This window comes from Cheilinus undulatus, linkage group 1, assembly GCF_018320785.1.
Source record: "Cheilinus undulatus linkage group 1, ASM1832078v1, whole genome shotgun sequence".
Taxonomy (NCBI): Eukaryota; Metazoa; Chordata; class Actinopteri; order Labriformes; family Labridae; genus Cheilinus; species Cheilinus undulatus.
In genome coordinates this window covers 50,195,928-50,208,123 of record NC_054865.1, presented here as the reverse complement: position 1 = coordinate 50,208,123, position 12,196 = coordinate 50,195,928, and the positions used below count along the sequence as shown (strand labels likewise).

Genomic DNA, 12,196 nt, shown 5'->3' with positions numbered 1-12,196 from the left:
GCCCTTTATCCCCAGGGCAGGCAAATCTTAATGCTTCAGCATACCAAGACATTTGGGACAATTGCTATGCTTCCAACTTTGTGGCAACAGTTTAGGTCCTTTTTTATTCCAACATGCCTGTGCCCCAGTGCAAGTGCTTGAAAGAAATGGTTTGATGAGTTCAGTGTGGAAGAAGTTGACTAGCTTGCACAGAGCCATGACCTAAACCCCATGGAGCACCTTTGGGATGAACTGGAATGGAGAATGTTAGCCAGGCCTTCTTGTCCAACATCAGTGCCCATGCTCTACAATGCTCTACAGGTGCATCTAAAAGATTTGTATATCATGAAAAACTTTTGTGTTTTAATGTTTAGGATTACAGCTTACAGCTCATAAAACTTAAAATAATAGAATATCACAAACCATTAATCCAAACAATAATTTATGGTATTTGTACTGAGTTGTGTCTGCATTCTTAATTTAAAGTTTGTGCCCAAAGAGAGTATATCCAGCTGTCGGCGTCATCAGAAACGGACCCTTAAAGAAAAAAAAAAAGTAATATCAGTGAGCAAATTTCCATTGTTCCCTTCTTCTTGGTTTAAACTCCATGTGAGTCTTCGTGTTATTTCTGTTTGATGGACAAGAACAAGCAATTAAGGAAAACGTGGGTACTTCTCATCAAGACGCTCTTCCATGGACTGGACCACATCACGGTGTAAGTATGGGGAGTCCGCCTTAATATCCAGTCCCTTCTTGCTTGGCATTAAACACCAAAGATTGATTTTTAAGAAGAAATTAATGTAATAAAAACAAATAAATCTACACGTAGCACAGTTTTATGTATTTAAGAAAGTAACCTAAACAAAGTTTAACGAACCCCCCTACAGCTGTTGTCGAGTGGTACAGTCCAGCTCGAGAGACTGTAGCCATTTTACCCAGTATGCTAACATAAGCTAATTCTGTGAAGTGACAGACCACTGTTTTCTCTGAGTACTGTTCGTTTTTTTTCCAACAAGCACTCTTTAAATTACGTGACAGCGCAAGCAAACATCCAAACCGACTTTTCCTTTCAAGCACAAGTGAAATAAAGAGTACCGTAACGAGCGAGGGTAAGTTTGGTGAAGTTATCCAGAAGCTATTCTAGCTAGCTAATGTTACCATAACATACCCAAGCAGCTGTAGTGTTCCAGCACTTGTCAGCCACAGCCCTGTCAGCTTGTTAGGGCTCTATGAAAAGTCTGCTTACGCGATAAATGATGGTTAGACATTAATATAGATGGCTGACATCATTACAGTTGATGAGGTTGCATAATTTGCTTAAGATAGATGTATTTCTCAGCTGTCGTAACCAGTGAAGTAGTGGTTATAGACCTAATTTGCTCCCCTTGTGTTGAAACGCCCCCCTCCAGTAAAGAATGAGCAGCCTGTGTCATAAACAGAGACATATAAAACCATTCTTCCATACTTTAGTCACCTAAAATGGCCCCTCATTGTTTGCATACTGTCACTAAACTTCTGCTGTTTGTTTTTAGTGAGTTATGATCAAGATTTAATGAACATTAACCACTGAAGAAGGGCTGATTTTACAGTCACTACTGGTCCATAGACCATATGCTGAAACTAACAACATGTTTAGGCATTTTAGTCGACTTATCAATGTCCCCTAGTAGTAGGACTGGGCAATTTATTCAGTTTTTAAGATTTTTAAACTATAGGATATGGCACTTAATTGATATTGATCTTCAGGAGATGTTTCCTGAGCATTAGAAATGTACAAAATAGGGGTTTGCAAATATCTGATATGACAGTATTTCCAAACTCAGTTAAGCTGATAGTCACACCTCTTTTTTTAGTGCTGCGTGATTTAGTAATAATGTACAATTGCAATTACATTGGGCAGTACTGCGATTGCCATTGCAATATAATCCATGAATGGTATCATGAGTCTTTGTTAACAGGGAAAATGCAGTGATAATAATTGGTTTGAAATGTGTATTTCTAAACTCAAAACATACAAATGTTAAGTAGCATTTAAAAAAAAAACATGAAGATTTAACGGAATTGTTCCCAAAGTAACTTTATATTTTCCCAAAAATAAAAAGTTTTGAAAATAAAATTCTACTTCAAAGGGCGATTGTGGCACTGTTGTAACTTTAAAGGCCTTTTTTTAAGTTTTTTTTTTTTTTGGTAACTTTTCAAATGCTACTTAATGTAAAAAGGGATGTATAATAATATGGGTATGATATCGTATTGGCAGATATGAACATTTTTACAGATATTTATAAGCAATATACTGGCTATCATATTTTGTAAATATTATTTTAATATTTTGTAAATATTGCCAAAATGTATAGATCTGCCCATACCATGCTGAAAGTATCATTCATCCCTAATGAACATGTTAACATTGTGCAGCTTTCTTTTCTCAGTACTGTACCCAAGTCTGCTTGAAGACTGGCAAGTTCAGATTAACAGAGTGACACAGCTGCACAGGAACTTAATATTGTTACTTTACTGAACACAATGGCGTCATAGCGCAGGAAGTCAGTTTTGTTCCTCCAAAGTTCAGACAATGAGACAGGTTGAAATTTACAACTGCTTGTGATGGGCCACCTGGCAGCCTTTTGAAAGCTTGCTAAAACCAGCTGTTTCCGGTTTGACAAACTGAATCGCAGGGAACATCGTCAGACGGCCTGATTCAAGTAGTGACGGCTCAGTTCGCAGCACTGTTGGTGCAATAAATAATTGCATTTTTTTGGAGCCCTGCAGTGTGCGAGATGTTTTCTGTTCATTTTTAGTTCAGAGAGCTGCAGCTGTCCCCAACGATGTTCTAAAATGTTCGCAAATCTTTGGTCTCAACTAGACATGAGAGACCCTTCAAACAGATTGAGTTTTAAATATCATTGCAACTTTAAATCTGGATTTTATGGAAACTGTGGAGTCAACTGGTCAGTCATGAGGTGCTTGTATTTTGGACTGACTTTGTTTGTGAATTGTTGAATAGCCACAAAGTTTATCTGGATTCAAGATTTAATACGTAAAAATCTGGGGAAGTCTGGACATTTATCAAAGGCAATGTATTTATTCATTGTAATATGTGTCTTTTTTTGTGTGTCTCCATTAGTTTAAAGCAGTGGATGGAAAGCCTGGAACCTGAAACCTTGTATGTGCCTCTGGAACAGACAGGGAAGCCCACTCTCCTACTCCCTAACTTGGAAGACCCGAACTCAGCACTAGGAAGGTAAGGGATCTGGTGAATAATCTGCTCTTTTATTAGAGTAAAGGGGGGAATAACTAGGCCTGGGAAAGGGGTTTTTGAAAATTTTAAGAGTTATTTAAAAAAATGATTTCATGCTTCTGTTATCTATTTCAGATAGATATAGGCCAATCCACTATGGGCGGAGCTTAGTTGATCTCTTAGTCAATAGCTAGGTAGATAGTTGGTTCTGTCAGCTGGTGGAGCAGTTAGCTCGGATGTAGCTTTAGTATAGCGCCAGTTTTATCAGAACTGGAACAATTTCTCGGTTAAACCAACATCAAAGAGCCACACTGAACACTTATCATGACGCTCCTCTGCCAGCCTGTTTTGATATGAGTTTACGTTCAGGTGGTGGGTTAAGTTGAACTGTGAGCAGTAGCTGTTAGCTTGGATGTAGCTGTAGAAAAGCCTCAGTTTAATCAGACCTCAACTACATTTCTGTATTAAAACAAGAGCAAGAGCCACACCGTAGGCTACTCTTTGCAGAGAAGCGGAGAAGACATTTTTGGCTCTTCTCCCGCCCTCCTCAAACGCTCTCTATGGGAGGTTTCCCAGATGATTATGTAAAATATATCAATGCAATAGATGCATGAAACACTCTGTCTGGGGTGTCAGGTTACCCAAAGAGGGGGTTGGGGCCGCTGAAGGGGGGGTCCATGAGACAGCAAGAAGGGGTCATGGGATGCTTTACAAAGAACCAAAAGCAATTTGAAGTTATTTAAAATTGTATATTTTATCTGTTATCGCTACAAAATATCCTTTAAAAGGTTCATTTTAAAAATAAAACCATAGTTTTTGAGATTTTAGCTTTAATTTACCAAATGTGGACAAAAAACTCCTTGTAATGTAAATTTGTACATGGTGTTTTGTGCATCCTATTTTAACTACTAGTACCTCCAGGCACAGTTAGTGTTGTAGCTATTCACATCATTTCTTTTGTTTGATAATTTTACATTTATTCATTATTTGTTTGGGGAGAATTTAAGGATTAATTTTGATACAGCTAATGTTATCGTATAGAGTAATTAATTATTGATTGGGGCTTTTGTTTTGATATATTTGGTAGTTTTGCACAAGGTGACGTCTATATTATGGGCAGGTAGGATAGGATGGGCGTGCACCGGGGAAGGTGAATGGTTTTTTACCAGGAAGGCATGAGTCAGACAGAGAGGGAGAACACCAATTGTTTGTGAGAAGCTTTTGTGAATAAACGCCTCAAAAGTTATAAGTTTTGCATGGACATTGAAATTTTTGATCCTGCGTAAGATCTACCATCCCCGGGCCACAGTGGTCGCTTTGATTTTTGAGTTTTGAAATTGTTTGTTAATTGAAAAGAACAAATCGCCGCTATAGTTAGGGTCCTCTGTTTTTGTTGTTTGGGGGTCATTGGCTGAAAAGTTTGAGAACCTCTGATTTAGACTACCAGGAGGATGCATTTAGGATCTGTTGTGCATTAAATTAAGTCGAGATAACACGTAGGATGTGTGACCATCCCAGCGAGTCAGTGTGCAGTCAATGTAGTTCTCCCATGGTCACTCTGTCCCACCACTCTAAAGGAATGGAGGGGAAACACTGATCCGATGATTGTCTGCTGTGCATCATGGACTTTTTGCCACTGAGAGTAGCTCTGTAACCCGCTTTGTGTCTTGACCCCCCAGCTGAGAACCACTAATCTGAACTAAAATAAGCTCTTGTTTCTTCTGTTCTAGGATTCTGGCATGAATAGATGTCAGTTCTAAATGTTTATCTTTTGTGTTGAATTAACTTTATGCTGTCATCTAGTCTACCTTTAAGCTGATTCAAATAAGTTTTATAAGGCAGAAAAAGTGTCCTGTTAGACAAAACCTGATCTGATTTCATGGCCAAATGTGGAGAAAACATTAGCCTTCTTGGGTGACACCAAAAAAGTATTGAAAATAAACATCTGCATAGACTAATTTATTTTGGATTTTGGTATTAGCCCTAATTTTCAGTTGTTGCATTTCTGCAATATATCATGACACATGAAAAAGCTCAGTTTTTTTTTTTTAACTGCATAGGCAGTGTTGGCACAGCTGGCGTTTTTCTGGTTTAATAGGAGTGGGTGTGTAAGTGCATGCAAACTCGTATGTGCTGCGATGTGCACACAGACAAAAGCCTGTGTCGTTTAACATTGGCTCCCCTCTTTTTTTCACACACACAAATCACATGCAGCCTGAAGGACAACAGGGTAAACACAGCCCCCCTCAGGCCGGAACCCAATTGTCCGGCCCTGGTATGGCTAGTCCAGGGATTAGCCAGCGGCTGGGGAGTACTATTCACTCCCTCTTTCATTCCCTCTGCCCACTGGGCCTTATCGCCATCAATCTGACACGCTGTTTATCTGACACTGCAGCCAGATCTGCTGGTCTAGGAGAAATGTTCACAAAGGCTGTGGACCATCAGCATTTTGATTGTGGGACACCAAATGGCCATTACTCGCTGTGGCCCCAGTGATCCCAGCAGCCCTCTGTGGTTCGTCCCCGTCCCAGAACCTGGAAATCTGACCTGAAGGCCTGTCGCTTTGTGTCTGTCATTCGTGCTCCTCTCCAGTCTTAAACAAACGTGGTTCCTCGCCACTTGTTGTGTGCTGTATTCGTGTTCATTGGTCGGGTCCTCCGTGTGGATTGGTTTGCTTAAGTACGTTGTTGTTGTTTTTTTTTGATTAGCGTGGTCTTCCTTTTGATACCTTCACCTGGGATTTACCGACTAGTGTGCAATCTGGAGTGTACCACGGATATCTGATCACTAAGTCACTTTAACTCCACTGTGTTCAAGAAGAAGAGTCAAAACCGATCGTCTGAAATGGCCTCTTTTAAGCTGGATTTTCTCCCCGAGATGATGGTGGACCACTGCTCTTTGAATTCAAGCCCAGTGTAAGTAACTTTCTGTGCAGCCTCATGAGTAGAGCTGCAACTTTGTTCATCGATTAATCTGCTGATTCATTTTTCATTTAATTAATGATTTAGATCTTTATTTCCATCCCTTTATTAAAAAAACGTGACACAGATGTCAAAAGAATATGAAATCATGAATACTTATTTTTAAAACTAACATGACGAACTAAATGTTGATTGGCTTTGCAAGATGACGTCATGTCACAGCAAAGAACTCCAGATGGGAGTAGAAAGTGATTTCTAGATAGGGAAACACTATCAAAATCCCAGTTTTGTACTGTTTACAGCTGTGCCACCTGCCCAAACTGTGACAAAAAAAACCAGTAATGAGCTACTTTAAGTCCTGAAAGTAGTGACATGTCCAGGAAAAAACAAAAAAAGAAAAATCTCACAGAGAAACAGCATTAAAAAGCCTTTTGTGTAAAGTCTGTAGGAGTGGCGTCAGACAATACTCACATATGGTCCATTTTCACCAAGTGGACATTTTGTCGTGAATCTTGTTTGTGGTTTGGCAGCAAATGTTCATCCTGCCTCGCTCATTATGATGGGAAATCTGTCTCTTTTTAGAGATCTGGGACATTTGCTAGGCTCAGTTATAGGAGCTGAACTTTTGGCTCTTAAATGGCTCTTCTTTTGGTACCAGTTTGACTTTTTAAATGTGGATAAAAAAAACAACAATGATGTAAAACCTGGCTCTCAAACTAGAGATAGCTCCTGTTGTTCATGAATGAGCTGGCTAGTAGAACCAGCTTGTTCATGTACGGCACATCATTATTCTTACCCCACAAGGTTTCTTTTCATAATAGTATATCAGCGTTGCCATCAAAAAACTTGTTTATGACAAAATGAATGAGAGAAGCTGTTAAAGCGGCTCAGCTAGCCTGTTAGCTCAGTATAAGATGCCTCTAGACTTCCGTCTCCCTTCATCTGGCTAACTGTTTAGTAGTTCTGCAGGACTAGGTAATTTCCTGGCCAGGTAAGGCCCATAAAGGCTGATATTTACTGTCAAAACAGGTAGATTTTAACACCCGATCTAGGGCAATATTTACAGCTGATATATTTACAGACGATAAAGGGCAAATATTTACAGTCCATAAAGGCCGATATTTACACAGTCCATATAGGTCAATGTTTACACCTAATATTGGCCAATGTGTATAGCCCATAAAGGCTGGTGTTACAGTATAGGTTGATATTTACAGTTGATTTAGACAGACATCTACAGTCGATATTGGCCAATGTGTATAGCCCATAAAGGCTGGTATTAACTTTGAATATAGGTTTGCAGTCAATATAGGCCATAATATATACAATAGATACTGGCTGATATTTGTTTTTGATATAGGTTGATATTCACAGCTGATCTAGGCCTGTGCTTAAAGTCTATATAGGTTGATATACAGTAGATGTAGTCTTATATTTACAGTCAATACAGATTGATATTTACAGTTGATATAATTCAATATTTACAGCCTACAAAGGCTGATATTTACAGCTGATTAGGGTTGATATTTACAGTTGATATATGCCATTGAATTTTGCAGAATTGATGGATATTTACAGTTGATGAAGGTTGGTATAACATTTGATATAGGCTTGTATTTACAGTCAATATAGGCCTATATTTACAGCCAATCTAGGTCAATATTCACAGCTAATATAGGTCAGTATTTACAGATGATATAGTCCAATATTTAAAGCTTCTAAAGGCTAATAAATACAGACATTTAGGTTGGTATTTGCAGTCGATATGGGTCAATATTCCCAGTCAAATAGGTCAGAAGTTACAGTCAATCTGGGTCAATATTCACAGTCGATATAGGTTGATATTTACAGTCGATATAAACTAGTATTTGCAGTTGATATAGATCAATAATTACAGTCCATAAAACTCGATATTGACAGCTGATAAAGATTGATATTTAAAGTTGAGATAGGCCAATATTTGCAGTTGATTTAGGTCCATATTTAAAGCAAATATAGGCAGATTCTTACAGCCCATAAAGGCCAATATTTAATGTAAATTGAGGTAAATATTTATAGTCACTATGGGCTATTATCTTTTCAGTAGATATTGACTGATATTTACTTTTGATATAGGTCAATATTTACAACTGGTCTTGATCAGTAACTAAAGCCAATATTTGTTGATAATAACCAATATAGGCTGATATTTCCAGTGTATATAGATTGATATTAACATCTTATATGGGCCAATATTTAGTGCCCATAATATTCGATATTTACATTTGTTACAGGTTGATATTTACAGTTGATATAGGTTGATATTTACTGCAGATACTGGCTGATATTTCCAGTTCACAAAGGCCAATATTTACTGTCAATCTAGGTCTATATTTAAAGCCATTATATTGACAGCTCTTAAAGATTGGTATTTTCCGAGGATATGGGTCAATTTCTACAGCCATTCTCAGTAAATACTTAAGGTCAGTATAGGTTAGTATTTACAACCAGTAAAGGTAGATATTTATGGCTTATAAACGTCCATATTTACAGCTTATAAAGGCCGATATTTTCAGCGGGTATAGGCTGATATTTACAGCATATATAGGCAGATATTTTCAGTGAATTTGGGCCTATATTTACCTCAGATATAGGATGATATTTATAGAGGATATAGGCCGATATTTACAGTCAATATAGGCCCATAAAGGCTATGGGTAAATTTTTCACAGCTGATATAGGTCGATATTTACATGCATATTATTTGCGTTTATATCCTCTTCAAACCAAGATGGCCAGTGGCCAGTCAGTTCTTCTGGAATATCAACAAAAGCCTTCTATGCTAAGATATGAAAAAAAATACAACATCAAGTACTGTCTAAGGAGTCATGCCATTGTCAAATTTTCAAAGTGCTGATTTTAGCTTGGGAGATGTTCTAATTATTAATCTGCCCACTAAATTGGACATCATGCACGACTAACTATATACTGTATACAATTCAATACTAGTACTGTGACTTGTTCTTCAAAATACTACATCTGTAATAACTTTTCTGGCTGTAGATGAATGTATTTAAGTTATTAGAATGTAATTTGCTGGTTTTTGTTTCTCTTAATATGCTTCGTAGTGCTCAAGAGCAGAGAGTGATAGTAAGGCCTACTAGACAGTGTAGCAAATACCATAGTGATGATGAGTGGTTGCCAGAAAAAGAGGATTAGCTAATGCTAGTAGTCGTGACAGAAGAGGTGAGGATGCTAAGGGAGCCAGGGGTGCTGAAGATAAGAGCTGAGTATGAAAGACCTGAGCAAGAAGGAGCTGAGGATGTACTGGTCATCAGACTGGAAGGTTTTCTCAAGTGCATCCATCACTGGTCTGATTTTGAAGAGCCTGTCAGTATTTCTGGCCTTCTGTGAATAATTAACAAAGTAAATGTACGTCAGAATCTCCTCAGATCTGTTCACTGACATGGCATCTGCTATCAAATCTGGACAAAGACCTTACTGTGATGACCAGTCCATCCTTGATCTTGAGTTTCTGATGTATGACGTGATCATATCTATTCCTAGAAATGTTTTCTTTTCAGCGTTTGTCAAGGCCAGATTTCCTTTTTCTTTTTGGACTGCATACATGTTTGTATTTTGCACAACATCGTCAATAAGATCCTCAGGAAAAAAAATTCTCACTGACTTGCTCCATATCTCCTAAATTTCTGTCAGAAGTGCAGTCTGCAGCACTGAGAATATTAGATTGATTGAGTAGGGTCACATGACTGAAATATGAATAGTGCGACGTCTGCGGGCAGTCATCTCAAGCCTAATGATTCACATCTCACATGCATCACAATCAAATCACATGACTCACATCTTTCTAATTCATTGGTCTATTTAAGTTGCAAGATTTCCAGTCTCCTCCTCTGCTCTGCAATTGCCAGCTCTGTCCTGAATCTGCACTGCGTTCTTGCCTTCAGCCCACCTCCACCCCAGCATCCACTTGTAGGCTCCAGCAGGGGGTTTAAGATGTTATCTCATCACTCCTCAGTTCTGTATGGAAAATAAATCTGGGTGGAGTGAGGAAGCCTGACACCAAACATGTAATGCTGCCATAATATTTGCTTGAACAATTACAAACATAGGATGACTGATGAAAGACAGGAAAGGTTTTGCCATTTAAAACAGACTACTGTTGAAATATATTGAATGCAGCCTCATTTGGAAGTGAAACAGATTATTGTTTGAATATTTATGGTAGGTCCAGCTGCAGTGTCTGTCTGCATCAACTATGAAAAGCCTTTGTATCAATGCAGAATCGTTCATCATGATGCATTGTGGAAATGATTATTTTCAACACCATGCTTTGCGTGTTCCTCCTCCTGTTTGGACTGATCTTCTCTACATGGATTCACACATTTTAGCAGTGGCCTCTGCTGAATATAGAGCTTGTGCATATTTTAAATGGAGCAGAGCAGAGTGGTGCTGGAGATGGACCAGAGTGCATGCAGTAAAACTGCAAAGATTGACTAGAGAGGGAGCGATTTGATCTGCAGTGCACTTCTCATATGGAGTACTGCACAGATGGAGTATGTGGAAATAGGAGGTCAGGATTGTTTCTGTGAACTAACATGTTGTTAAAGCTGTTTATTTTGGTATAAGTATTCGTTTAAGGAGGAAATATTGGCATATCAGATATTGGCTAATTGCAATATTGGGCTTCCCTAGTCTTTTTTTTCCAATATTGGAGCTAAATCAATGATGCCCATGCACTAGCAAAGCCTGAATGGATACTTTTTACAGATTTAAGACTGTTAAAAGTCTGTGGATAAATAAAAAATGCCTTGGTATCATGGTAACTGCTAAATGATTCAAAGGAATATGTTAAAAACATGAAGATAGAACAAACAAGTAAAGGAAGCAGGTCTTGCTTCTTTAGAAGACCAAGTGAATGTGCCATTCAGTGTGACTGTTTTCTAAGTAGGAAAACGCAGACAGAGCAGAAGTTTACCAGTTTGAAAGTTATTGTGTTTCATTTAGAGTAGTTAAGGTCGTGTCGGGGTGGTGGGTTAGTGACATGAAGCACCAAAATCTGTATTGTTGGTACAGTAGTTATTGGCTGTGTTGTGTCATCACATTTCGCCCAGTCTTGATTGAGGATATTGTGTCACTTTTGGGTGGTATTTTTGGGTAAATTTGATGGAGAGCAATTAGGTGTCTAATGGTGTTTGTACTGTCACAGTTTGGATGCCATTTGTCTGAAAGGAGAGAAAAAAGCAAACAAGCATGGCCATAACTCATCAAGGTATCCATGCCCCAGCCTAGGTTGCAGTTATTCTTTTAACTATTTAGTAAAACCACAACTGAAGAAGAAGAAGGAGGCACAACAAAATACTCAGAGATGAAAAGTTGCATGCATTAGAATTTATCCAGAAAACATGGCTGAGCTACAGCACCTGCCGCCTCTCATCCCTCTCCTCAACTTCTCTGAGCTGCTTTTAAAAAGTCTCTGGATGCACTTGTTGCTCCAGGATGTACCTGCTTAATTTTACTTTTATGTTGTATTTATTTTATGATTTCAAATCAGGAGATGTTCTTCATTTCTGTGTTGTTTTTTTTTATTTTGCATTGGTTTTGCTCAAATATTGTTTAATGTTCCGTTAACTACAGACCATCATCTATCAGGGGGAATCTTCAAACAATACAAAGTGGATTGAACTGGAACTGTCACTGCTGACTGTTCAGAGTAACCAATAAGAAAAACCTAGAAATATGCAGCCACAGCTTCTTGTTGCTTTTTCCTTGTTGAACTGAATAGTGACCTTTTTTAACCATTAGACTCCTCAAGAACTCTGGTCGTATGGTTGTGATGTTTTATAATCATACCATGCAATGTAAGCGGATGATTCTCTTCTGTGCATTCATGTTCATGGCAGTCTCCTGCCTTTGACTCAGATGATCATTTCCTCTGGTAGAATAGTTAAAGGGAAAGAGAGACTGTTATATTTACCTTATTTAGACATGCTGTATTTAAGTGTTTGTTTACATGAATGGTGATGGCCTCAGCGCTGACTCTGGTATTTCTTGTAAG

The 12,196-nt window shown here is 38.3% G+C and overlaps 1 protein-coding gene across 1 annotated transcript in view; it reads left to right on the top strand.

Moving 5' to 3' along the window:
• Positions 1–937: 937 nt before the first annotated feature.
• celf1 (cugbp, Elav-like family member 1) overlaps positions 938–12,196 on the top strand; it is a 43,729-nt gene continuing 32,470 nt past the window's right edge. The window contains exons 1-2 of the mRNA XM_041812533.1: positions 938–1,088; positions 3,104–3,220. Coding sequence (XP_041668467.1) covers positions 3,117–3,220 — 104 coding nt within the window. The 5' untranslated portion in view covers positions 938–1,088; positions 3,104–3,116. The remainder of the gene's footprint in view (positions 1,089–3,103; positions 3,221–12,196) is intronic.